Source organism: Alternaria triticimaculans, assembly GCF_023758025.1.
Source record: "Alternaria triticimaculans strain BMP 0046 chromosome Unknown scaffold_1, whole genome shotgun sequence".
Lineage (NCBI taxonomy): Eukaryota > Fungi > Ascomycota > Dothideomycetes > Pleosporales > Pleosporaceae > Alternaria > Alternaria triticimaculans.
Window position 1 is genome coordinate 3779991 of NW_026055958.1, and position 26851 is coordinate 3806841.

General features: G+C 50.9%; 10 protein-coding genes across 10 annotated transcripts; 3 read left to right on the forward strand and 7 right to left on the reverse strand.

Annotated features, from left to right (window-relative positions):
- Window positions 1–218: 218 nt before the first annotated feature.
- J4E78_001266 (uncharacterized protein) lies at window positions 219–1592 on the reverse strand (the record flags this gene model as incomplete). The annotated part of the gene is made up of 4 exons (XM_049361926.1): window positions 219–535; window positions 610–1390; window positions 1497–1516; window positions 1586–1592. The coding sequence occupies 4 exons, from the start codon at window positions 1590–1592 to the stop codon at window positions 219–221; spliced, it is 1125 nt and encodes a 374-aa protein (XP_049227209.1).
- A 409-nt stretch (window positions 1593–2001) lies between these two features.
- On the reverse strand, window positions 2002–3093 carry J4E78_001267 (putative secondary metabolism biosynthetic enzyme; the record flags this gene model as incomplete). Its single annotated transcript, XM_049361927.1, has 1 exon — window positions 2002–3093. One exon carries the CDS (start codon window positions 3091–3093, stop codon window positions 2002–2004), a length of 1092 nt encoding a protein of 363 aa, XP_049227210.1.
- A 544-nt stretch (window positions 3094–3637) lies between these two features.
- Window positions 3638–5323, forward strand: J4E78_001268 (uncharacterized protein; the record flags this gene model as incomplete). Its single annotated transcript, XM_049361928.1, has 3 exons — window positions 3638–3800; window positions 3861–4716; window positions 4789–5323. The coding sequence occupies 3 exons, from the start codon at window positions 3638–3640 to the stop codon at window positions 5321–5323; spliced, it is 1554 nt and encodes a 517-aa protein (XP_049227211.1).
- Window positions 5324–9148: 3825 nt separating this feature from the next.
- On the forward strand, window positions 9149–10504 carry J4E78_001269 (uncharacterized protein; the record flags this gene model as incomplete). The annotated part of the gene is made up of 1 exon (XM_049361929.1): window positions 9149–10504. One exon carries the CDS (start codon window positions 9149–9151, stop codon window positions 10502–10504), a length of 1356 nt encoding a protein of 451 aa, XP_049227212.1.
- Window positions 10505–14888: 4384 nt separating this feature from the next.
- On the reverse strand, window positions 14889–16598 carry J4E78_001270 (uncharacterized protein; the record flags this gene model as incomplete). Its single annotated transcript, XM_049361930.1, has 5 exons — window positions 14889–15082; window positions 15140–15281; window positions 15334–15981; window positions 16028–16129; window positions 16227–16598. The coding sequence occupies 5 exons, from the start codon at window positions 16596–16598 to the stop codon at window positions 14889–14891; spliced, it is 1458 nt and encodes a 485-aa protein (XP_049227213.1).
- Window positions 16599–17107: 509 nt separating this feature from the next.
- On the forward strand, window positions 17108–18238 carry J4E78_001271 (uncharacterized protein; the record flags this gene model as incomplete). The annotated part of the gene is made up of 2 exons (XM_049361931.1): window positions 17108–17170; window positions 17219–18238. The coding sequence occupies 2 exons, from the start codon at window positions 17108–17110 to the stop codon at window positions 18236–18238; spliced, it is 1083 nt and encodes a 360-aa protein (XP_049227214.1).
- Window positions 18239–18448: 210 nt separating this feature from the next.
- J4E78_001272 (uncharacterized protein) lies at window positions 18449–20749 on the reverse strand (the record flags this gene model as incomplete). The annotated part of the gene is given in 3 exon segments (XM_049361932.1): window positions 18449–18502; window positions 18520–20569; window positions 20745–20749. 3 exon segments carry the CDS (start codon window positions 20747–20749, stop codon window positions 18449–18451), a joined length of 2109 nt encoding a protein of 702 aa, XP_049227215.1.
- A 108-nt stretch (window positions 20750–20857) lies between these two features.
- On the reverse strand, window positions 20858–21745 carry J4E78_001273 (uncharacterized protein; the record flags this gene model as incomplete). Its single annotated transcript, XM_049361933.1, has 1 exon — window positions 20858–21745. The coding sequence occupies one exon, from the start codon at window positions 21743–21745 to the stop codon at window positions 20858–20860; it is 888 nt and encodes a 295-aa protein (XP_049227216.1).
- A 2195-nt stretch (window positions 21746–23940) lies between these two features.
- On the reverse strand, window positions 23941–24969 carry J4E78_001274 (uncharacterized protein; the record flags this gene model as incomplete). The annotated part of the gene is made up of 1 exon (XM_049361934.1): window positions 23941–24969. The coding sequence occupies one exon, from the start codon at window positions 24967–24969 to the stop codon at window positions 23941–23943; it is 1029 nt and encodes a 342-aa protein (XP_049227217.1).
- Window positions 24970–25227: 258 nt separating this feature from the next.
- Window positions 25228–26379, reverse strand: J4E78_001275 (uncharacterized protein; the record flags this gene model as incomplete). The annotated part of the gene is made up of 3 exons (XM_049361935.1): window positions 25228–26115; window positions 26165–26317; window positions 26368–26379. 3 exons carry the CDS (start codon window positions 26377–26379, stop codon window positions 25228–25230), a joined length of 1053 nt encoding a protein of 350 aa, XP_049227218.1.
- Between the last annotated feature and the right edge of the window lie 472 nt (window positions 26380–26851).

The following is a 26851-nucleotide window of genomic DNA, read 5'->3' on the forward strand; positions in this document are numbered from 1 at the left end:
TCAACCATGGCGGTGTGAGGCTAAGGCCGAGGAACGTTCCGACAACAGCAACTAGCAGTTTGAGTACGATGATACACGCTCGGTAGATTTCTAGTTGCATTCTACGGCTAGAGTGACAGAGGCGTAGGGAACGGCCCGAGCATGTCCCGAGGTCTGCAGTTTGCACTAGTATGCTTTGGGATTTCGGTCTCTGTGCGCACGGACGCGACACCCTCCAGCTAGATCGGCGGTGGCTGGGGTATCATCTCAACCACCGCCGACTCCGTCTTTCCATGCCTCACCACCGACGCGATCATCAGCCCCGCCTTCGCAGCAAGCTCGGCAAACGCCTTTTCACTGCGCACCTTTCCGCCGATGTTTAGGATGAACATGTCGACCGTGCTAGTGTATACACTAGGCTGTTCAGGGCGCAGATACTCAGCAATCAACACGCGCGAGTCGTCCGCGCAAGCCGCGCGCACGTTCTTTAGAATCTGAAGAGCTTCGTGATCGGACCAGTCGTTCAGGACGCGACGTATGTAATACACGAGAGCACCTAGAGTGGTCCGTCAGCTTGTTTCATGGCGCAAGTATCGTGTATCCTGAGAGGATAGAACTCGATTTCCGTACCTTTGGTGGGCTGTTCTCCAAAGATGCTGTGCCCAATCTTCTTCACCGGACCCAAAACAGCAGAATCTTTGTGCTCTTCCTCCGCCTCAGCGATGACATGCGGCTGATCCTGCAGGACACACCTGGCGGCAGGAATGGCAGGCGTCTCCTCCAAGATAGCCTTCAACGCCTGACCTTTCCCTCCGGCAACATCAACGATCAGCTCCCTCTCCGAACCGACATTTCCTGCGGCAAATGCAGCTACCCAGCCAAAATCATACACCCCCGTAACAGGAATATCACCGTCAATGGCCATCGCCCCATTCATCCTTGTGGCCAACCCCGGGATCGCCGCCATGATTTCATACGCTGTCTTATCAGGCATGCCCAGCGCATATCCTCCCGGCGAACGATTCGATCTAGCCGGCTCAGCGAGCCCGTTCGCCTCGAAGTAGTCTGTCCACCGCGTCGTTGGCCCCATAAAGAAGTCGAAAAGGTACGAATAGAATTGCGCGACGCGGGGGTCAGTGAATGCTTTTGACGCCGGTGTATGCGCCACACGGCCAGGTTCCGGGCTAGTCAGCATGCCAATAGCGAGAAAGAAGGCCGTGAAGCGCTCCAGAAGTTTGTACTCTATGCTCAGTTTTTCCGTAAGGTCTTTGAGAGAGATTCCCTCTTCTGGAATGGCGTCGAAGATGCCGTGCTCAACGAAGACGCGCAATACGCCCATCTCCGCCATGGATGCGAAGTATTTGCCGATTGGCGTCTCGGCCAGAGAGAATTCGGCAGCCATGTTTGCGTACTGGATGAATGAGAGGCAACACTGAACGGAACGCGATGGTTGGTCGCCAGAATCCACGATTGTGCGAAGACGTCGAATAAAGCTACAGAGCCAAGAGATCGTGCACGATAAGCAAGAGTCCTGGTCCTGCGAATTAGGTTTGTGTGGAATGCCTGTACTGGTAACGCCTCATTCCCGTCATGCGAGTGACCGCACTCGACATTACAGTAGCCCAGCTAGGTTTCCTGGTATCGTACCAAAATGAAACACGAATCAGAAGCCCACGAGATTAGCCATAGGAATTCTACCGAGCTCTCGACTAGACATGGGCCCATGCCCCAAGCAGCCGAAAAGGCCCTTCTTCGTACCGGCAGTACCCGTTCTAGCTCGATTCACCGCAACAAGTCTCCCACGTGTTCTCGACACGTATCAGAACTCCTGCATGCAGTTGTGTGTACCTGGGAAGAATTGTAGCGGTCTAGAGGGTTGAGACGCAACCAATGTCACTTGGTAGTATTCCGTCCGACTGGTACCACCTTCACGACAAATTTGGCATAAGAAAGAAACTGGAAATACTGGAACGTCAACCTGGCGTCCATGCTTCAATACACGTTTTAATCGAGTGTTGACATCTAGTACGCGATCATCGAACTACTGGTGACAGCACTCGTTTTCCCAAACGCGTCTCTCACAAGCTCCTGTACCCAGTTCGGCAACCCTTTCAACCATGAGATAGGCGCCGCGATACTAGGAATGAACAACTGAGCACCACGCCTGCTAATGATCTGCATCACTATGACCTCAGCAACTTCCTCTGGCATCAACATCTTCTCGAGAATCTTTGGGTCTTGGCCACTTCTCAAGATCATCTCCTCAATCAGGGGCGTGCGGACCCAACTTGGATGCGCAATCGTAGTCTTGACACCCGAAGCTTTGTACCAGATTTTAAGCTCGCTCGTAAGACCCTCATGGAACGTCAAAGCCGCGGTCTTGGTTGCCACATAGTCCGCATTAGCCGAGTTCGTCAGGAACGAGTTGACGCTCGCGACTGTTACGATATGGCCTTTGTTCTTTGCGACCATGTCCGGCACAAACTGTTGAACTAGCCGCCAGTGGGAAAGAATGTTCGTGTCGAAGATACGACTGAGGAACTCGCTCGGCGTTTTCAAAATGGTGTGAGAACCCGTGATGCCGGCGTTGTTGACGAGAATTGAGGGACTGCCAAGGTCTTTGCGAATCTTCTCGGCTGTTTTTGCGATCGATTCAGGGCTGGAGATGTCGCACCGGAAGTATGTCGACAAGTTGTTCGATGCGGATATCTTGGGCGCATCCTGCACGTCGAGCACTGCCACGCGAATTCCATGAGAAGTGAGAGATTCTGCGATGGCTTTGCCAATTCCACTGCATCCTCCAGTGACCACTGCGATCTCAGTAGGCCAGTTCCAGCCACGACCGGCATATATCTGCCAGTTATTTGTTGCCCACGCGTTCAAAGCTGCATTGGTCTTCCTGACTATACCGATAGCAGCTAGAAACCCCAGTACGCGGAGCAAGTTGTATTCATCGACGATATGCGAAAGAGATGTTGCTTCCAAGGCGCAACTCCATGTCTTCTCTGGGGCGTATAGCAATAAGCCAAAAAGAGGGCCGGTAACGATGGGCTCGAAGGCGCATTTGGCAATGAGAGCTAGCCCTCTGAGGGGGGAGTCGCCCAGTGCAGCCATGGATGGCTCAGCAGTTATTCCGGGAGATAGAGATGGTTACCAGAATACTGACATCCTCGACCATTCGGAGCTAGAGTGTTACAACCTGAGCCGGAGGCCAGTACAAAAGTACTGTGGCTAGGACACGATTCACTGGCCTCATGGAGCTTGCCGTTGCACGGCAGAAAGCTTACCGCAACGTTTATGTATAGCCCTATCCGAAGTCGTTCCGTTAGCTCCATCCGCAGTACCCCCAGATCAGCCTATCCGAAGTCATGCCGATCCGACGTCACCCCGAATCGACGCACCTGGAGCCCACCCAAGCGGCTTCATCTCTGATCTAGCCATGGTGAACGATTTTGACTAATCCATAACCCACTTAGAGCCTCAGTACCTTGTTGATCGTGGTCCAATCCGTTGGTTCCCTCCAAGTTCCTAGCGAGTCTAGCGCTGGAGTCGAACTAGATGAGCACATACATCGTGTGCCGGTCCTTGCACACCTAGAGGAAGACGTTGCATCCTATATTCATCAAGACTTTCATCTGGCCAGTAACCAACCACGAAGATGGGCGTTCTAACTACTATAGAGGACGACATCTCAAAGTTGCTGTTGTACGGCGCAGTGACGATTGTCTTCCTTATTATTCTAGCCTCAAAACTGAAAGATGGAAACAAGACGAGATCATCAATTCCGCATGCTCCTTGCCTCCCGTACAAACTACCCTTTGGTTAGCAGTTTTCGCGTTACTTGGATATGACGGTGAGACTGACCACCTCATGAACCACAGGACTAGACATGGCATGGAACCTAATAACGCGCCTTCACTCCAACACCTTCGTCGAATACATCTGCGACGAAGTCCTCTCCATACCGGGCCGCACAGTCGAAATGAACCTACTAGGCAGCGACATTTTCATTACCGACCGAGCCGAGAACATCAAGGCCATCCAGGCAGATCAGTTTACGGACTTCGCGAAAGGCCAGACGCCACATGATGTGTTTAGCAGTATCTTGGGGGACTCAGTGTTTACCACGGACGGGCCTTTGTGGAGGACGAGTAGGGAGCAATTGGAGCCGCACGTGTCGAGAGTGCGCCCGGATGATATTCCTACCGCTGAAGTCCACATGCAGAAGCTTTTGAGATTGATCGAGAACTCACCAGAAAGGGTGGATGTGTACGACATGGTCGACAGGTTCCAACTCGACCTAGTCTCCCAAGTCTTTCTCGGCGAATCCACAAACTCCCTCTCCGCAAACGAGCAGCCCTTTCGCAAAGCCATGGAAGAACTCCTTACGTTCAATACGAATCGTCTCCTTTTCGGACGTCTCGCAAACCTCTTTCCCGACTGGCTCTTTGCACCAAGAGCATACCGCGATCTAACACACTACATCGACGATCTGATCGAAAAGACACTAGCCCTCCCAGTCAACAACCAAACCGACGTGAAAACAGAAAAGGAGTTCAACTTAGTCGAAGATCTTGTCTCTACGCATCCAAACGATCGTTATTTCATCCGCGGTCAGCTCATTGCCGTCCTGATGGCATCCAAAGACCCTGGTGCTATTTTGACGACTTGGACGATATACCACCTCGCCCGCGACCCAGTGTTGTGGAAGAAACTACAGAGGGAGGTGGAAGAGCAGTAAGTGCATCATATGTTTCCACGGCAGCATGAAAGACAGGGACATACCACTAACCGACCTCGTTTCCACAGCATCGGTCTGGACACCCTTCCCACGACCTCCCAACTCCGCAAACTCGACCTCCTCGCCAACACCGTCAAAGAATCGATGCGCATGTACCACCCCCTCGGTCTCAATATCCGCGAAGCCCGCACTGACGCCATCCTACCCGTCGGCGGCGGTCTAGAAGGCAACGAACCTATTTCCGTTGCGAAAGGCCAAATCATCGTATACTCAGTTGCAGGTCTACAACGCAACCCCACTTTATACGGCCCCACGGCACACATCTGGGACCCATCGCGCTGGGAGTCCTGGTCACCTAAATATGGAACTTACTTGCCCTTTAGCATTGGCCCGAGACAGTGTCCTGGGAGAGTGTTCGGCAGGTTTCAGATTCAGTATGTGCTCGTTCGGTTGCTGCAGGAGTTCGAAGGGATAGAGTGGTGTGGTCTTGGCGGTGGGAAGAAGGGACCAGAGGAGATGAAGATCAAGGTTGAGCTTAACCTTAAGTGTGCAGAACCCGTGATATGTAGATTTGTGCCGAGAAGGAAGGGCGTTGTCGGATAGTGATGATGCATCGGAGGCCAGTGGTATGTCGACACTCACCACTGGTAGCCAACATTCGGCTTGCACAGCGTTGCCCTCGCTGAACGATTGCACGTCAGACGAGGTGCTTATCTAGCTCCTGTATATAGAAGGCGCACTTTGCTGGACCCCAGATCTACCGCCGCTAACATTATGTTTCGCCAAAACACTTTGTGTTGTACATACGATCATGCGCATCACAGATGATCTCTTTGGGACGAATCGAAGTCATAGCCCGCTCTAATAACAGACGTGGAGGACCTGCAAGCTGCAGGGCCATGGTCCAATGACCAATGATCAATGACCGAGCTGACTCCGCCCCACAGCGCTTGCTTACGGCTGCGCCCCGTAGGATGTTACCAGTCCGCACATCGCCTTGGTATCACCAGTTGGTGCGCAAGGCGACTCCGTCTCCTATGCGCTGACGACTTTCAGATAAGACAACATGCTACCGCCTCGGGGAACTATCACCATCAATCAATTCCACCCGTGTATGGGGGCCAAAATTAACACTTCGACAGCACCACTACTAGCACTCCAAAGTCATCTCAACGATATTCAGGCGGAGGAAAAAGGTGAAGTTCCTTAACGCACGCTGTTGTAGTACAGTCTCCCCCCCGGTTCGGGTGCAAATACGACAGAAAGTGGACCCTTTTCCAGCCAATAGAGAAGCAGAACAAGAACCTCAGCAAGGAATAAAACCTCCTAAACAAGGGCTTATTTGCTTAATAAGCTTCTTTGCGAGGGTATTAACTAATCAGACCTTATGATTTGGCCCAAAACTCGTATTTGCACCCGAACCGGGGGGGAGACTGTAGGCAGGCCTTTTCACCAAAGAAATGGTACGATTCGAAGCGCTCAGATTCCGCCTGTCGACGCTAGTCCCAAAACGAAAGGATGGCCCACAATCCCGTCAAAGCTGGTACCCTCCCGCGCTACGATGGTGGACCCTCGCCACAACTGCACTACTCTGCTGGACCTTTATTGCTGTTCTCCAATACTTTCTTCGGAGAAGCCAGACTCAAGGTGGAGTGATTTTCGCCACAACGGTGAACTCACTTCCCTTACGTCGCTCATTCTGGTACCTCTATCTGCCAACGATCATTGCTGTAACTTTCAGCATCCTCATTATTTGGATCGACCACGATGCTAAGCGTTATGAGCCCTATCGGCACATGGCACAGCCATGTGGAGCGTCGGCGGCAAATTCCATTCTATTGCACTATCCTTTTGACTACATCCCGATTGTACCTATAATAGCAGCTAAAAGGAGGTGAGTCCAACACCAGACTTCATAAAGAGCTCAAAAGTGTTGACGAAGTCTTTATAGGCATTGGCTTGTGTTCTGGGCCTCATTGGCAACCGTTCTTACTATATTCGGCGTGGTACCATTACAAGCAGGTATATTCTCGACACGGCCGATCACTAGGGATTTCGTGCAAAATTTCGACACATCGGATGATTTCATACACTCTTCAATGCAAGAGCAGGCTGTGACCTTGAGCTATGCGCAATCCGTATATGGCATCTTGGAGTTGAACGAAACAATGCCAGCCTTTACCACTCGCAATTATACCCTACGACCTTTCACTACTCAAGGTCTCATACCCAGTACTGGAGACTCCTGGACAGCACGTACTATCGTGTACAGTATGAATCTTGAATGCGAAAAGGCGCAAAAAGCAGGAATAAGAAACGAAACCTCGTCAGAAGAGGGGCTTGTACAGGTTGGACCAGGGACTAACGTTCTACGCAACATAACATGGTCTTTTTCAAGCGAAGCCGGCTTCAAAAATTATGTTGGCTGTTACGTGTCTTCGCCACAACAAAACGGCGCCGTAGTTGGAGACATCATAGGCCGGCAGCAGTCGATTCGATTCAAGAAGTTCTCTGCATCGTATATGGGCTATTTCTCTCCAGTTCATGCAGCATCCTCGGTCGGAATAGAATCTCTCCAAGACCAGCGGTGGTGTCGATTTAGGGGAAACGGGACCTTCTTTGCGACATTCACTCAAAACAAAGAAAGAAAGCAGGATCCGCCCAGCAACATTACGGCCATATTTTGTAAGCCAGTTTACTATGAGCAGGATGTTGAGGCAAGCGTGGATGCGACGACTGGAAAACCGCAAAATATTATCATTTCCAGTACAAGGCGCAAGATTTCCGCAGAAGTGTTTAACGCTACCGTCTTCGAGGAAACACTCGCCTCTGGTACTCGCTTGCTTCAGACAAGACAAGACAATTTGCCTATGAGCACCTTACCTCGGTACCTCGAAAACTTGTACAATACAGACCTGACACCATCTACAGCTTCGCCTATGATGACAACCGTTATGTCCGTATCAAAAGATCGTTTGCTAGAACTACTGGACTCGGAAAAGTTAGCAAGCGCATATGAGATTGTGTATCAACTTTTCTTCGCTCGTGCGATGGCTGACATCCTCAACCCCAATGTTTCTACGCCAACTAGTACGAAATCGCTAGGGTCGTTCCGGACGCAAATGGAAGCAGTGGTGCTTGAGCCCATCTTCACGTACATGGTTGAGGGGTTTCTTGCCGTGATCTCAATGGCAGCGATAGCTCTAATTTGTATTGGGCACGTGGGGCAGAAAAAAAGAGCACTAGTTGACGACCCTGGTAAGCATGACACCTATCGTATTCATAGCCTCTTACTCATGTTCAGCTTCTCTGGCTTCTATCATGTCGATGATGGCAGACAATACCGATCTACTTGCCAGATTTGGAGATCTAGATTGTGCGTCAACGCAAGAATTCGATCAAAAGCTCCATGCGAGCGGATTCAAACTCGAAAAAGATCATGGGTCAGTACTCTGAGCATCTCACAGCGTCCACAACTCACACATTGCAGCATAAGAAATGTAGCTCTCAGCTCGGAGCTGCAACAGCCCTTACTCAAAACCAACGAACCACGATTATCAAAGCCCATGAGACCTATGGAGTTCCGTTTGGTCACTGGAGTTCCTTTCATCAGCCTTTTTGTGGCTTTAGTCATAGCCCTTGCCGTTCTCTTCACTCGATCTCGGCAACACGGTAAGTGGTGTCGCGCAACCCATGACATACAATGACCCTGACTTGATTGAATGCAATCGTTCTTACTGAGACCATCTAGGGCTATCGCTGCCGTCGAATGATCGCATCGTTCAGAACATCGTTACCCAGTATCTTCCCACAGCTATTGCTACTCTCATCGAACCGCTTTGGATTATGATTAACAGACTCTTTTGTGTTTTACAGCCTATAGAGCAAATGCGTGGCCCGAGAGCAGCTGCGTCCCGGAGCATAACTCTCAGTTATGGTTCTCTCCCTCCCCAACTTACACTCTTCAAAGCAGCTCGAGCTGGTCATTACCTATTAGCAGCAGTCTGTGCAATGAGTCTATTAGCAAACCTATTAGCAACTGCATTCGCGGGTCTTTTCTTCAGCGCAACACTGTCACTCCCCCAGTCAGCACTATTTTCGCCACCTTTCGAGGCAAGATTTATGCACATCAACGGCTCGTCAGGTCCACCAATTATGGAAAATCCGTTTTTGGCCTCAGCTAGCTGGAGGCCCGAGATGTCAGGTGCTTACCAGGGATCCACGGGGGAGAGCCACTTCTTGTTGGCAGAGTCTAACTTGACACGTCATACTCCCTTACCGGCCTGGACAGATAAGAAGGCTACCTACGCTTCATTCAAAGATCGCGAATCAGTCTGTCTGTCCGCAGAGAGCTATTATCAAGCTCGTACCAAATATTTTGCTGCAGAACCAAGATGCAAACCTCTCATATTCGACCACGACTATCATATGCATCTATGGACCGATAAACCGAGCGACTGGAAACAAGTTTTCAATGTCACAATAACATCTGCAAGCGGAAGGCAAACCACATGCTATGGTACGGATGGCAACATGTTCGCCACATACTACGGATCAAGCAGTCGTTGGCATGGTCAGTATAATGTAACCCTCTGTCGTGACGGCAAAGTCGGAGCAGAAATAGCGACAACCCTCCAGGCCGACCTTGACGCCACCGGAGAAGAAAAGGCAATATGCAGATCTGCAGTCACAGTTGGATGGATTCGGGCTACGCATCATTACTGTGATGGACCACTTGGTGCGAACCAGTTTCCGCGAAGACAACTCATGACAGACCCGAACGTGGATCAGGAGACTGCTTATCCGGGTTTTTACTATCCAGGTTTTGAAGATGCTGCCAGCAACAACACTTTCCTCATGTTGTGTCAGCCAGAGATCCAAGTCGGTGAGGCTACCGTACTGGTCGACAAAACGGGCAATTTGAAAGAGCCAGCAAGAGATCTCGCACCCGATCAGGATCAAAGCTCTCAAGCACTTGACAAATACTTCTCGAACGACGCTGCCGAACTCATGTCACAATCGAGCTTATTCATCTTTCGAACTCTGCAGCCTAGGTGGCACAACGAAACCTTTGCCAGCGAGTTCATTCACTACTTCACGAATCGAGCTGAAGGCTCGCTACGGCTGACGGACCCAAACATGCCACTACCCACATTCGCAGACGTCGAGACGCCAATGAACCAAGCATACTCACGACTCTTTGCCATTTGGCTCGATGTGAACAGGGAGCTTCTTTTCGTACCGGCAAACAACACAACAACGCCACAGATCTCTGGCATCGTCATCACACCTGAAGAACGCCTGCTATTTGTCACTCCCCTATTCATCATCTCGGAGTGTATCCTCAGCATCTACATTGTCGTTTCTCTCATCGTCTACATACGCCGTCCTGGTCGCTACCTCGCGCGCATGCCTACCAGTATCGCTGCGGTCATTGCACTCTTTGCTCCAAGCGCTGCTGTCAAGGATCTACGCGGTACAGCTCACATGACGAACAAAGAGCGCGAAAAATACCTCAAAGAGTTGGGCTGCAGGTACGGGTACGGCAGCTATGTAGGCGGTGAGGATAGTGTTGTACATGTAGGTATTGAGAAGATGCCATTTGTGCAGTACCTGAAGGAAGTCAGCTTTGTGGGAAGTATGGCTGGAAAAGGTGTAAAGAGAAGGGGAGATTCTGCTGCGTCGTCGACGGCAAATTCGAGTTATGTGAATGTTCCATTGGATGACTTGGATACAGATGGGAGCCGCAGAAGTGTTTCTCCTCTCTCCGACAGCAGAGTATAATACCAAAGGAACAGCTAGAAGTCGAAAGAGCCGTTGATTTCTCTTAGGTTAGAACCTGCTTGTTGTGTACTCTGATCAGGCACAGCTTCTCAAAGCTAGCTGCTAAGCGTTTGTTAATAGAGACCATTGCCCTCGTGGAGTACTTGACAGTTGCCAATGGTCCGTTGAGTAGCTGTAGTGTACAGGGCCGCCAATATGCGGTGAGCTCTTTTGTGATAAGTTTATAAAACCCAGACTCGCTCAATCTTCCACATACGACCATAGGATCATGAAAATTAGGCTTCCCGTCCGCTCAGCCATATACAAGCATGATACCGGCGCATTAGTACCTGGGTGGGTGACCACCAGGGAATACGCGCTGTTGTATGTTTTTGATCTTTTTTGCCCTTTTATGGTGGTGGAGACGGAGGGTGGGCGGTGTGGGGCAGGGCCTCGGCTATCCGCACCTATCTGTTTAGTACGTCGCGAGCGTGGATCCAAGGCAGATAATCTTTTTTTTCGGGGGGGTGCGGATAATGTGCAGCGTCTGATATAACACGAGTAAACCGCGATAGGTAGAGTGACATGGCGGAGGCGCGGGTGGGTGGAGCGCAGAGAGCCTAAGAAGACCACGGGCGTTTGGATACCGAGATTAATTGTGTGGAACATCGAGGTGGAAACCAGAAAAGAATATATACGTATCCTCAGTCTCGATCATGTCCAGTGATGTGCTTTGGTATCTTTCTAAGCCCCCAGCCAGACGCCGTGTGAGAGAAGATTACGTCGCTACAAGCCGCGAGCACCATGCTCTCTAGCCATGTAAGCATCCACACTTGATAAACGCCGTTGATACACCAGAAGTAATAACACCACCTATGCCATCGTATCGTAAGCCAATATACACCATATCCTACCTCGCATAGCCACCCTTCTTAGTCATCACCACTCCTCTTCTTTGCAGCCTGCATCTTGCCGAGGATAGTCTTGCTCTTCGCCTTGCCCTCAACTTGCTCCGCTCTACTCAGACCAGCGTAGAACGTTCGCACCTTCTCGTGTGCAATGACCTTCCTGGGATCGAATCGCAGGATCTGCAGACCGGCCATACTTGTCGCACGAGAGAGCGCAACATACGCTTGGCCCTTTTCGAAGACGCGACCAAGATCGACGCGCACGCGCTCCAGCGTCTGACCTTGCGCTTTGTGAATAGACAGCGCCCAGGCGAGGATGAGTGGGATTTGGGAACGCGATGCTTGTACCTCGCCGTTTGGTAGCTCGATCTTCCAGTCTTCGCGCTTGCATAACAGATCGCGTGTTGTGCCGTCTGCGATGGCGAACCGGACGACGGGGTATACCTGGTTGCTGTTTACACCGAGCGAGCTCTTCATCATCTCAGTCTTGATGGCGGCCTCTGAGGGTCCACCTTCAAGGAAGGCCTCTTCATCCTCCTTATAGACGTTGAACATCTGCTCAGTCATGAATCCCGTAATCTTGCCCAGCGAACCGTTCACTAGTGTGTCGTCCATGTTCTTGACCAACATGACCTGAGCCCCCTTCTTGAGATGTATTTGCGCCGGTACCATGCAGCTCTGTAGTAGCCTATCACGCTGCTCCTTGTTCGTGATCGTACCTCCGTCGCGAGCTTCAAACAAGAAGACATTGCCGTGAAGTTGTTGCATACGCGTAGTGTTTGCCCGGTCGACCTCCTGACGCGTGGGGAAAAGTTCTGTGGCTTCGACGCTCTCGTCTCCCTTTGGTAGTGGTCGTTCCATTTGCTTAAATTTCTGGATTGAGTCTTGAGTCAGGCGGCCCTCTCGCATCTCGTTGAGCATGTTCGCAAAGACTGGGTCTTTTTGACGGAAGACGTGATGCAGACCGATAGTGTGCTCGATGCTTGTAGTCCAGGTGCCTGCATCGAAAGCGAACTTGGCTTGCCGTCCAGACTCTGGCACTGGGGGTAATTGGAAGAAATCGCCGGTGATGACAAGCTGAATACCGCCAAACGGCCTGCCGTTGTTGCGAATCGTCCGCGCAATGGACTCCAGTTTGTCGAATAGATCGCCGTCCACCATCGACACCTCATCCATGATCAGTACTTTTGTACGCATCCACCGCTGCTTGGCTTTCTGGTTCCGTCTAATTTTCTTGACCAAGTCCTCCACAGGCTCTTTGCCAAGGCCGATGCCTGCGAAACTGTGTAGGGTAACACCGCCGATGTTGCATGCTGCCAGACCAGTTGACGCTGTCACCGCCACCCGATCGGGCTCGCGAGCGTATTTCCGTCGCAGCGCAGCGATGATCTCTCGAAGTAAAACTGATTTACCGGTACCTGTCGTTGTCAGCATGGGCGTCTACAAACAATTCAATACACATACCAGCAGATCCAGTGAAGAAGACGCTCTTCTTGTACTCCGTCACCAAGTTCAGCACATTCTGTTGCTCTTCGCTGAGGAAGATCTTGTGAATGGTGTTCTTCTTTTTCTTCTTGATGGCCTCCTTCATGTCCTCATCGGTGCCAAGGTTCGCCTTTGCTTGAGCTTTGTTGGTCTCCCTAAAAGTCTTCTGCTGCTGCTTCAGCGCGCTCTGAGTCGTGTTCCAAGGGAATTGTGACTTCGACTCCTTCACCGGTGTTGATACTGCCTTGTCGGCCTCCTTGACCACTCTTTTCCTGGGTGGCGCAATCTCCTCTTCCTCCTCCTCTTCCTGTATCGATTGCTGCTTCTGGGCCTGTGTCCACGGTAGAGTACGACGCTTTGTCTTCGGCGGCTCGGGCTTCTGCGGTGTCTTGTAGTGTGATAATGGTGAAGAGGACCACGGTATCGGCTGGCTACTAGGCTGCTCTGGCTTGATGTCCGCAGTGTGCGCTCTCGAGTTGTATCCTGAATCGGCCGAGCCTCCCGAACCAACGCGAGGTAAGGTAGGATATGTGACAGTGCCTTTTGTCGCTGGGTCTTCAACATCGAGATCTATGTCGCTATCGAAGTCGTCCTCATCAAACAAAGCCTGGGCGAGGACGCCGGGGTTGTTGCGCGAAGATGTGTGGAATGCAGCCGGCAGATCGTTCTCCTTCTCATCGATCTCAGCGATGTTGAGTGAGGGGTAGTCAAAGTCATCCTCTTGCGAGTCCAACGACTTGACCAGCCCATTCGACGTCCGCTTGGTCCCCTGTGTAGTTGCCCCAATGGCGGTTTTCATCTCGTTTCCTACAGGACGCGTCGACGATGTCTTTGACCCAGTGCGATTGAAGGCGTTTCCGAGCGAAGCCTGCTTGTAGGCGTTGTTTGGGGGTGATGTAGACGCGATGGCATTGTGGTTCTGCACCGCTGACTTGAACATGGTAGTCGTCGTGTGCGGGCGAGTGAAGAGGTAGCCGAAGTAGTGGCGGGGTGGTGTTGTGGGCGAAGCGGTCGGCGGCTGCAGGTGTGATGTCGAGAAACGCGTACGCGGAAGGTGCGTGAGGGACCGTGTTGGAGGCGAATGCGTCCGAGCGGGATGTGGGAGCGGCGACCGTTTCGGATTGTACGGTTTAAGCGACGCACCTCTCTTCCCGAGGGTGGCAAGCATACAGCAAACAAAGAGAGCGCCGACAAAAGAAAGGATTACCGAGATGATGTCGAGTGTGTGCATGCCATCCGGCGCGGTGGGGTGTGAATGTTAGCATCAATTAGCGGACGGGCCCACAAAACGCGACACGACGTCTCAATGCGGATGCGCTAGAACAATACGTCACGTGCCGTCATCACAACGGTGTTTCTGCGGTGTATCTGAAAGCTTGATGGAACATGCAGGATCCCAGGCACCTTGACGCAGGTACAGAATTTGACTGCCTCTAGGCGGCTCTATGACGTACTGGTGCAGACCTCACTTTGGCAAGAATATGTCTTGTATGCTTGTGGCTTCAGTGCCTCGTACCATTCTATTACGTCTCCATCACCATCAGTACTACCATCTAGTCCACAGTATAGTATACTATCCAAAGTCATACCGCGACGACCAGCGCGCGCCACAAGAAATCCACTTCTGGTATCATAAGAACTCGCTTTGGTATCAAGAAGAGAATTCGCTGGTATCAAGGAGAAGATTCAACGTCATAATAGATAGTGAAGGGGTAATCAGAGCCGAGGCCTGAAGCAACGGAAAACTAACACGAGATAGGAGATTCATTTTGAACCAAACGACCGTGAACCAGATCCCACAAGAAATGTACCAGCCATGCCATAAGACAACAACGCTTGCACCATTTTGGACAACGGAATTAATAACGACTCCCTAAGAACATAAAACCGAGTAGCTGATGAAATATGACCAGAAATCGGAGCTATCCAAAACAGCGCCCCCGTAAGCAAACAGGCGTGTTGGGACAATAGAGGGCACAGCGCTGAAGAGACAAATCTAACAAACGAGGTGCTTAGCCCTGGTATCCTCCAAAGCCATTCTGGTTGAAGGCTGCCTGGGGAGATTGGCCCCATTGAGGTTGTTGGGGAGCGCCACGGCCGTAGCCGCCAGCGCTGCCTGGCTGCTGCATCTGTTGCTGGTAAGGCATGCCAGGGTTGCCAAAGGCTTGCTGCTGCTGCGCGAAGGGTTGTCCGCCGGGGCTGGGTCCTGCCCGCGCATTAGATTGCTTGTTTCGATACTGCAGCTTCCTCCGGTGCCGCTCACCTGAGGGTGACATGGGACCACCTTGTGGCCCACCACCATACTGAGGAAAGTACGCGCTTGGCGTCTGAGGATAAGCTGAGTTGGGCCCGCCCGCAGGCGAGTATCCCTCAAATTGGCCAGTCGGAGGACGGTCTTTGCCCCACTAGATTAAAAATGTGAGCTAAGAAATAACAAAAGAGAACGAATCAACCTACGCTGCACTTCAGAGGACGGCCGTTGACGTTGTAGCCGTTGAGCTGGCAGATCGCCATGGCAGCATTCTCATGAGTGTCCATCTTAATGAAGGCAAATCCGCGATCAGACTGGAAGCGGGTTTCGGTGACATAACCAAAGTTCTGGAAAAGCGGCACAAGGTCAGATTGAGAAGTGTAAGGAGTGAGGTTCCCGACGTAGCACGTGGTCTGCCACTGAGGAGTCTGAGCAACGACCATGTCGTAGCTTTGCACGCCATGGGTGGGGAAATGATGGTGTCCGAAGGGTGTGGTCGGCGTCATACCCATGGAAGCCATGGCCTGCTGCTGGGAAATGGAAGGCTGTCCTTTCTGGTTGGCCCAGTTGCAGCGGATAGCGCGAGAGCCAAGCCACTCTCCGTCCATAGAGCTGAGAGCGCGATCAGCATCGGCGCGATCCCTAAACGCGACGAATCCGTAACCACGCGACCTGCCCGTCTTCATGTCCCACATAACGCGAGCCTCGGAAACGGGACCAAAGGTAGAGAAAGCTTGGAGGAGAACCTCGTCATTGACTTCGTTGGAAAGGTCACCGACGAAGATGTGGAAATGGTTAGATGTGTCTTCCTTGGCTGTATTGTTAGATTGGTAGGCCCAGTTAACACGGATTTCCTGTATCTGTCAGAACCGCCAGCACGTAATTATCGAGCGCGCTTACGTTGTTGTGGATGCGGCGGCCGTTGAGGGTGGCCATACCACGCTCGGCGGCGCCAGGGTCATCATACTCGACGAAACCGTAGTTGAAGCCCTTGGAGTTGAACTGTTAGCGGTCAGCGGCACATGAATGTTGCAACACTTGCAAGATAAGCCCGGCCAGCTGTCAAGAGTTATGCAGCAGGTGCGGAGTGTTATCTTACAGAAGGAGAACTTGCAGTCTTGTCTGGAATAATCTTGACGCTCTGGACATGGCCAGTCGTCTCGAAGATCTGACGCAACACGTCCTCGGTGACCCGCGGGTCCAGTCCACCAACATATAGCGCCCGCTTGTTGGGCTCGGGGGCGGCGCGACGGGGGACGTAGCCAGGCTGGCCGCTGGTCGGGCTCATGGGGTTGCCCGACATGGGCGAGCTGATGGCGGTCGGGATGGGATTGTTGTTCTGTGGGATAATGACGGGTGCAAGCGGCGGCGGCGGCATGTGCTGCTGCGGCTGGCCCTGGTTCTCGTAGCCGGGAGCGCCAGCGGAAGGGGGAGGAGGCAGCTGTGCCCCGGGGTTCTGCTGGTCGGCCATGGCTGCTGTCGCGGTGATGCGCACAAGAATCGAGTCGCAAGAGGCGCAATTGGCGGCGGCGGGTATCGAAGACGTCGGCGGTGATGCGACGGTCAGGGCGACGAGGCCACGGGGAGGTCGAGGCTGGCGGGCGGGGTGGTGGCAGCTGGGTAGGCGGCAAGGAAAGTCAGTATGGAAAGCGCGACTAAGGCTACCAATAGAGAGCGGACAGCACTAGGAAAGGCAAGGGAAAACAAGAGGAAGAGAGATAGGAGAGACGAGCGCTGCGCCGAGCTGTGACGGCAAAGCTATAATCTCCACTGTGGGGTGAAGAAGGAGAGGTGTGAGAGGTGAGCGGGCGAGTTCGAAGAATTAGCGCCGCAGGCCACAAGGCACCCGAAGGAGCGGGAGCTATGAACGTAGTACCGTACTGCCGCTAGCCCAGCCTGCTAGCGGACCCTCTTGAGGTCCCGCGCCGAACCCATCACTGACACACGGCCGTACCTTTGCCTAGCACCTGCATGCCCACCATGGCCACCGCCGTAAACTCCACTCAGCACCTGGACATGCTCCAGAGCATGCTCAATGCTGTGGTACGTCCGGTCACGTGTCTGCTTCTGCGATCGCGCTAACATCCATAGTTCCTCCATTCTGGGCGCTTTCTCAAAGAGGAGCAGGCGGGCGGCGGCACCGGGCGCATGAGGCAGCAGCTGCAAAAGGTCGTGCCGTCTGCTACTGAGCGCTTTCACGATGCGCTCGACGAGCTCGAGAACGAGGTCCGCCTGGCGCAGACTGTCCTGCGCCGCGACATGGCGCTGCTCAAGCAGGACCGAAAGAAGAAGGAGGCCGCAGCTAAACAGCACGAGGTCGAGAAGGCGCGACTGGCAGCGGAGGCGAAGAATATCCCGGCGCCAGTTGAGGAAGAGCCGGTGAAGGTCGAAAAGGTTGCGACACCAGCAGCGCCCGAGCCAGCCGTGTCGCAGCCAGAACAGGCACCCGAGGCAGCGAGCGCAAAGGAGCCCGAGGCAGAAGAACCCCCGAAGAAAGAAGACGACGCGAAAGACGCGAAAGCACCACCGCCGCCGCCCATCGAGACCGACGTCGAGCCACCGAAAGACCCCCTCTTCGACGGCACGCCCACCACCGGCAACGCGCAAGAGTCCGAGTTCGACTTCGATGCCATGTTCGGCGACGCGATGGACACATCTGGCGACAACCCGCATCACGACATGATGGATACCTCGGGAGACATGGATTTCAACCTCGATGATGGCAACGACGGACCCTCGCTGCTACGCGGTCTCGAGGACTTCGCCAAGGACAGCGATGACGACGCGAACCAAGCCTCGGCCATGGACATTGATTTTACCATGGCAGACCTACCAGGCTTAGATATGAACACCGACGCGACCGCGAATACGAGCGATAATGCGACAGCTGCAAAGCCCGCAGAACCAGAGCCCGAGCCTGCAAAGGCCGAGGAACCCAAACCCGCCGAACAGCCGCCGGTCGAGGAGAAGAAGGAAGAGCCGATCACTACTACCAACGACGAGATGATGGACACCATGACCACGGACAATCTCGAAGATCTCTTCAATATGGAAGAGTACGAGAACCCCGAGCAGTCGCAGTTCGACGACGCCTTCTTCAATTTCGAGTAGTAGTCGGACTTGCATCTACGGCGTTGGTTACAGAATTGGCGCACTGGATAGCGCTTGGACGGCATTGCAGGACATGGGCGGGCTCACGGCATTGAGACCACGGCGTACTGGAAGCATTTTGATACCCTAGCATATACCAGGAGGTAATTGTGAGACATTGAATTGAAGTTTGTATACCGTGGTTATCATTACAAGATGCCTGAATCCCTCTCAACTGACCTCTAGCTTGCCCTGGATGCCTTTGACGTTTCCCCGTCTCCGGACCTACTGCGGGTCCATACCTCCAACCTTTGGTCGAGACCCTTATGGTCGTCGCTCTCAACATCGGTGCAGACGCCTCCTTCTGCTGGTCTTGTTTTTGTAAACCGCTGCGACAACCGATCAAGACTTTTGTTGTAGTCTGCAAGGTTGTCCATAAGCCTCTGGAGTTCTGGCATCATTTCGGTAAATGCGTGGTCTGGATCCGCTTCGTCAGAATCCGCTTCATCGGAATCCGTATCGTCAGAGTCTGTGTCATCAGAGTCTGTATCATCAGAGTCTGTATCATCAGAGTCTGTATCATCAGAGTCTGTATCATCAGAGTCTGTATCATCAGAGCTTGTATCGTCAGAGTCTGTACTATCGGAATCCGTATCATCAGGATCCGGTTTATCGGAGTCTGTGTCATCTGAGTTCGCTTTCGATTCGACCGATTTGCGTTTCCTGGTTAGGATACCAGACATTTCCGCTAAAGTTATCTGGATCAACTGAAGCTGTTGCTTTGTTTGCTCATCGATATGAGGGTCTACAGATCGATGTTTCATTGCATCGTCAAGCTTTAGAGTAAGCTGCCGAAGCCGGTACTCGGGAGAGCTTTTACGCGGTTGAAACACACCATTACTCATTGCCCAGACTTCAAACAACACACATTGCTGTAAGATAGAACTATGCGACACGTTCTTCTCCATGTAATCCTTTATCGCCTCGCCACGTGGTTTATCTTGTGCTCTAGCTTTTCCCTTCTCAGATTCCGCTTTCTCCTGGGATGCCACCCAGGCCTCGAACTTCTCATCGAAGACGGCCTGGAATTCCTTATAGACCCTAAGGTAGTCGTCATGGCAGCTTTGAGCGAGCGCTTTGATGGTAACTCTATCAATCTCCGTCGTGGAATTTTCGGTTGCTTGAGCAGGCGACACGCCTGCTTTAGCTACAATGCTGTCACTGATCAACTCCGTGAAGCAGCATAGGCATCGGTTCTGCCAAATTAGAGCCATTACATGGAACTCGAGACCTGAAAACGGCGAGGTGCCATTCGACTGCGCTACCTCCGTCCATGTGTTACGTCCTCTTAAAATCTCGGAGATCTTGCTCAATTTCTCTTTGATGACATGAAGTGCACCCTTCAAGCCTGTCTCCCCGCTAGGATTAGCTTGTTGAAGCATTTCGTTAATCTCGCTTCGTCCCTTCGGGTCTTTCACGTTCAAATCTGGCCAACAGTTGTACATGTGGAAGATCGCATCGCGCGGAAGCTCTTCGAGATGCTTTTTCCAACGGCACAAAACCTCGCCCTCGATTATGATGGCCCTGATTGGAGTCTTCTTCTTTATTTGCTCGTCCGCCCTGTCGAAGTCTCGGATGACGTCTTCGTAGTCGACTTTGCAATCTTGAGCAAGTCCCACGATTTCGACCTTTAGTGTTTCTTCCATTTCTTCGATTTTGCCAACCGCGGAGGGAGAAACTTTCTTTTCGACCAATTCTTTATCGATATCTTTGTCTTCTTCACCGCGGCTAGGGTTTTTGAGTTCCTCAGTGTGACGGAAAAGCTGTCCATTGTAATAGGCTAGCTGCCCCATGAGCTTCTTTAGATCAGACTTCAACTTGGGATTGCCAGCGTCTGGGCCTGATGTCGGCTTTGCTTCTGGAGTCGACGTGTTTCCATCTGCTACAAATCTTCCAGTCAGGATATCCAAAATCTTAGACACTTTGCCCAAGTCCATTTCGATCCAATGGAGCCACTTTCGTATGAGATTGTCGTTCTCCAAAGTTGCGAGTAGATTTGATGATAGATCGCTTGACTTAGACTTTTGAGGCCAGCTCTCGAGAGATCGTTCATCCTGATGAGTTATGCCGTTTTGATGGGCCCATTTGGTTAGGTGAATACGCAGATTCATGACAGACCCAACCGGCATAATCTTCTTCGTGTCTATCCGTTGCCAGACTTCAGCGTAGACGTCCAAGCAGCTCTTAGTAAGCGTACCGATAGTAACATCTTCGATCTGCGTTATAGGTTGTTGATCTGCTTGACCGGTGGGCGGGCCATGTGTTCCGCTCTCTGACTGCTCCGTTGCCATGCTGTTATTTTCTGCGAGGAGCTACGAGGTGTTTTCGAACTTCTTGTTCGCAAGACGTATGTTTGAGTTCTCAATACAGAGTTCGCTGGTCGAGGGATGAGGTTGAAGAAAGCAGTGAACGTGTATAGATTCTGGACTTTTATATTCATGTACAGTCACTGTTCGATACGACTCACAGCATGAGTGACTGATGAAATGCGCATCATAGCAGTAGATTGAACTAGTCATAACTGAGTAGAAAATGGGCGCTTGTGACTCTGGTATCTGACCCTTCTCAACCAGCCCGTGATTAAACGTTCCGCTTGGAAGGCCTCTTCTTCGACGGCCTCTTCAGAACCACTCGCAATAAACGCATGAGCACCTTCAGGTGGCCCTTCTTCCCCGATCCTCGGGTTTGGTCCCTGTCATGATGCCTTTCGCTGTCCGGGCAAGCGCTTTCTTCAGCTGAGCGCTCTCCCTTCAAGCCCTCGTCGGAAACCTTCTTATCGAGGTCCTTAACGTCCGCACAACTGCTTTCTTCAGTTGAGCCCTGATCTCCAACCATCTCCGTCAACAGCAAGAGAATCTTGATGTATCTGCCCAGATCTTTTGCCTTGGGCTGGAGTTTCAGCTCCTTTAACTCATAGTCCGGCGCGTGACCCAGCCATTTTTCCAGATTCACACGGTCTCTCGCTCCTGTGATTGACATCATGTCGGCCAAGATGAAGTCGATGCCCCCAAGTGTCTCTAAGATGTGGTCGCGCACTCGAGATTCTCTCGATCGCCGGCCTATTTCCAGCACGGTCGCGTCTTCTGGCATTTCCACTTTAACAAGTTTGCCCTTGATCCATATGCTATCCTGCAGAAACTCCTCGTTTCGCTCCGCCCATTCGCTGAGGATGAGGCGTTGGGCTTCGATATCCTCTGGTGGTGGTGCATGGGAGAGGATGCACACAGCTTCGCTGACTGTGAATGCTTCACGTGGGAAGACCTCTTTATCTCCGATAATCATAGGAATTGGGATCTTCGTTGCTCGATGCTTCAACGCATCGAGACTGTGAATAAGTCGCTGAAAGACTAGGTCACATCTTTCAACTCCCGATTTGATACCGGCGCTCACGCTGGCTTTCGGTGGTACTCCAGCGACTTGACCAGATGACGGAGCGCGTGTGCTGTCATTTGGACGTTTGGTTGCCATGCTAAATCCCTCGTTCCAAGTCAGCTATGTGACAGTCTGGATATCGGACGTGCTGGAGCGAGGATGCGATTTCGAAGGCAAATATTTGAGTTCTCGCTGCAGACTCGTTCGTCAAAGAGATGTGTATGAGGAAAGGAAGTGTATTGCTTCTGCCCTTCTGAAATAGATGCCATGACTATTTATGAAGACTCATACACTTGCTAATAAGCTGTGAATCATAGCATGAGATCATGACGATTCATCAACCGGTTTGAGCTACATCTTGAGCCTTTAACAAGCATTTTGTGTCATGCGTGAAGGCTTCAGGGGGCACCTGGTTCGGCGGACCGTTTCTGCGCGTCATCTAAATCCCAAGATGAGCCTGGCTTTCGGCAAGCGAGTCGAGAACTTGTTTGAGCCTTATTTCATGTGAATTTTGCCAGCTTAAAGAACCGCTTCTCTTCTCTCGCGCGATTTTGGTCATCGTTTTGAGCGCAGCTTCGATGTTATGAAGTGGCTTTAAGACATGCTTTAAGACCTGGTTTCTGGATTTGGGACTTGCGCAAGTGTTGCAGTGGAGATATACTCTCTCTCCCGAACATACTCCGGTTATTTCCGCCCATGTGATTAGATCCTTACACAGGCGTCCAGTAGCTTCGAGTGCCGATTCGCTATTCATCCGCTTATCCAGGTCGTCGATATCGCTCCAGACCTTCCCGTAGGCGGCTAGGCAGCGCTTATACATCGTCGTTGCTTTGGTCGATTCGATCTAATCTTCAAGCTTCTTGTTGACCGCACCCAGCTAACCAAACATCTCGCTCGAAGTAGACTCTAAGGATTGCGATCTCTCTTAATTTAATAAGAAGTACCTTTGCGTATATAGTAGTTATGTAATTTAGAAATTATAAGTAGCTTATCTTACTCTACGTTATTATAGTACTATAAATAAAATAAAAAAGAACTAAAATATTAAATTATATATACTATAGTAAGTTAATAGTTAAGAAATATATAATACGCACTTTAGTATCTTTATTACTTTTATAACTTATATAACTATAGCTACTAATATCTTCTTTATTAATGTTATAAGTATTAAGTATAGCCTCTAAGAAACGCGTATACTTATTAATAATATCTTAGCTACTTCTATCTTTCTTAATTTACTTAATATTAATAAAGTAGCTAGTGTCTTATAAGCTAACTTCTCTACTTTTATTAGCTTTATTATTACTTTACTTATTATTTCTATTATTACTTTACTTATAGCTTTACTTATTAGTTAAAATACTACTTATTAGTAAGAAAATAGTATATACCTTTTTTAAGCGTAAAGTATATAAAAGTACTATTAATTTAGAATCTAGCTAACTATATAAGTAAGACTTATATAGTATAACTATAAGTAGACTCTAAGAAATAAGTAATAAATAATCTACTTTACTATTTTTTATAAGCTAGCTTTACGCTAATACTATAGAAGACTTAGTACTTTAGTAGTACCTACTTTTAGCTTAGAATATAAGTAAGACGCGTTAATAATATTATTTATAGTTATAGCTTAAAAGTATTAATAGCTTAAAAGTATTAATAAGAGTAGAGTAAAAGTTTAAAGATAGTAGTAGCTATTAAGCAATAGAATCTATGTTTAAGCAAATGTGTGTCTTGTGTGTGTCTTATGTGGGCCGAACGCGAAGGAACGACCGTCGCTCGAAGTAGGCTCGGGCCTGTTCTTCAGAATCATTGTCTTTGTCGTTGGAAGTGTTAACTTAATGTCCTCTTCAGCTTCATATCGGTACTCACCGGTATCCTCATCTTTGTCATATGTATTGATTTGGTGTACTTGCTGAATGCATGCCATAGTAGAAGGATCTCGGAAGGAATGGCGAGAGCGGAAAGTCTATGCTGCTATTCTTGTTCTTAAATCCCCAGAATGACTGTGCAGTAAGTACGTATGACAAGTCTCTACGCAATCGTCATGAATCTAAAGCGTGACTCTGAGAGCACAGCATCTTAGACTCATTCATATATGATTCAGAGATCTCGTCATATCTGACCCCATGATGACCAACACAACTTCTCTCTCCGTCATATTCGCCCGCATGGTACGACATACCAGCGGCAGTAACTCATTGGATACAAGCTTTATCGCTGTATATTTACACTACTACCGCCATCGAATACCCTCTCGTCGTTACCACACCCTCACTTCATCGTCAAGTATCCGCTGCAATATTGTCTTTCACTCTTGCCCCAGCGATCTGTGCTCCGATAGAACCCTCACTGAGATTCTTCGTATCTCTCGCAAGAGACTTGTTGCATTCGCCGAGTACTGCGATTCGCTCTTTCAGCTTTTCTGCACGTTCTGTGCGGCTAGCGTTCAACATCGACTCCTTGTTCAAGCCCGCTGCCCGAAGATCATCCGGCGAGATGGGCTTCTCTAACAGCAACTCAGACATGGCGTCCAAGGTCGATTCGATGGTGATAAAATGATCAGTGAAGTGAATTCGACTCCAAGTCTTTTCGGTAGCCAGAAGTTTGGTTTCCAGAGGGCTCTCACCCTCAAGGAGAACTCCGACCTCACGAGCCCATTTGATGAAGTCGTCACGCACGCCTTCGATACAGCCGGGTAACAGCTTTTCTTGCAGGCGCTCGTTCGCTCCGTTGAAAACATTAGTGACTGTCACATATCCGGCCAAACAGCTTCGGAAGAGTGTCTTGACACTGGGGCTTGCATTGTATCTCCTGGGGTCAGATTTGTCTTCTGCGTCGACTGATGTTTCCAAATTAACGACGATGTATCTGAACTCATTAATGTGCAGGCCCAGCAACCCTATTAAATTTGGGTCAGGCCGCCGGGGTCTGTGAGGACCTTCTATCCAGGAGTTTTCCTTAGATTTAAGGATCGAGTTCATGATGTGTAGCGTGTGTTCCATGGCTTCGAGCCAGCCGGTAATCGATGATTTTGTGAACGAGGGAAAATGGCAAAAGTCGTGCTTCGGCGAATTCGCTTCGTACTGGTGCAGTCCTGTGTCTTTTGCCCAACTTGCAAAACAATTGAACTCCTCCTCTAGACTGACACGTGCTGGGTTCGTATACAGGATGTCCCTCTTGAGCTCTTGGGGAACAAACTTCGCGGTCTCAGTCTTATCGAAGTGGCCCAAGGTTTTGTTACACTCGTCCAAGGCACGTTTCGTAAGCTCCCGAGCCCTGTTCAGGTGGGTTTTCTGCGGCTCATCTATCATATCGTGAAGACCGGTATCCCTCGGTTGCTAAAAGCTTTAGCTATTTGAATGTATGTCTTTTTGAAGTACTCGTATGAGGGAAGAGTGATGCTGCATTGCTTGATGTTGAGAATTCCGCACTGACTGCGCCGATGATATGACTGGCCTGTGTACTCATAGCTATGACACAAAAAGGTGACTCTAGGGTCTGAGCGGCCTCTGCTTGTACAGAGATACTCACATATTCAGTTTCGATTGACTGTCATCAGGCACCCCAGTCTACGACGAGCCACCACCCAGCTTGATCTCTCCCTCAAAACCGTTCACGTGCATAAAGTTCGCGCGTAACGGAGTCACACTCGTGTATCCCTGCGCAACCGCCCATCCATCGTTGCCCGGCTCGCTAGCCTCAACACTCTCATATACATCCTTGAAAGTCGGTGCCCACTTGAAGTGCTTGTGTGTATACCGCATGTGCGCCTGGCCCGAAGGCGTCTCTCGTCCACTGTCCGTGCCAGACGCACCGCCCTGTATCTCTGAGTTCGCCTTTAGCTCCTTCTTGCCAAACTTCTCCTCTTGCTTGCGGATCTGGCCCTCGATATCTGATGGCGTGTCGTCTGCTTCGGAGGGTACTTCGACGACCTGGAAACAGCTCCCGCTCTTCCACGAGTTCTGCAGCATGTTTGTCCAGAGGATCTTGCGCTCTCCTACATTCTCTACCAACGGCACGTTGACCGTGTAGAGATGGGTGTTTGTGTCCCAGTTGTCCCACAGGTGTTGTATGAGTTTTGCACTGAGCTCGCTGGCGTCGCTGATGATCTTAGCGTCGTGGTTGCGGTCGAAGAACGCGTACGAGAGGGCGATCGACTTCATGCCGCATACCGCCGCCTCCATCGCGCCGCCTATTGTGCCTGACGATAGAGAGAAGATGGCGGTGCTGTTGCGACCGTAGTTCGGGCCGCTGACTACGAGATCGATCGGGCCGCGGTCGGAGAAGTAGTGGTAAAGACCGATCTGTACGCAGGACGCAGGTGTGGAGTCGACGAGCACCCATTCTTCTTCATTGGATGAGGGCGGTAGAGGCGAGTTATGGGTTGTGCCATGGTTCGTGAGACGTCCTTCGGCGTTGGTTTGGAGGGGCGCAGGGCGGTAGTACGTCGGTTGTATCTGTGGCAGTGAGTATGGCGAGCGGCGTATTAGAAGTGGTGTGTCATACCGACTTGCCCACAAGATGTGCCTTGCCTATCCATGACCGCTGGGTATGTGGGAGAACGACTGAAACGGTGTGTCCATGCTTCTGCAGTGTTGACACCAGCGAATGTACGTAGGGTGAGGACTGATCTGATGGCGGGCCATCATCGTTGGTAACCTAGATCGATCAGTACTTGCCATTGGCTTAGTAAGATACGACAGTCTTACAAGAATATGCATGATTGCTTATGTGGACAGTGCAGCGGGTTCTGGCGATGCTGTGTTGTGGATTGGCGATGGAGATGCAGAGGGGCAGACAGTGACGTGCGCTACCAATAAGTCCGAAGCCCGTGGCAGGCAGTCACCGCCTCATCCTTCGCGTCAACACCTCTGCGCTTTCACATTTGTTTTCGCATGGCCGTTTCTTCGACAGAACGGTCGCAAACGTCGTCCGCGAACGCTGCAGGGCAATGGCAAAGTCCGTCAAACTGGCAGTGGTACCTGCGCCATGGGTAGATCCGCTGATGCGCCCTGCATCGTGCCGACGATCAGAGCTTAGCTGCGAAGAAATTCGAACTTCCACGTCGCACCTAATAGCAGTGTAAACGCTTATGAACAAGATCGATGGTATGAATAGAAGTGCTTGCGACGCCGGACTTCGTCTCGCATCTCCATGGCAGATCTGAACACCCTCATTCGGGGGTTAACCATG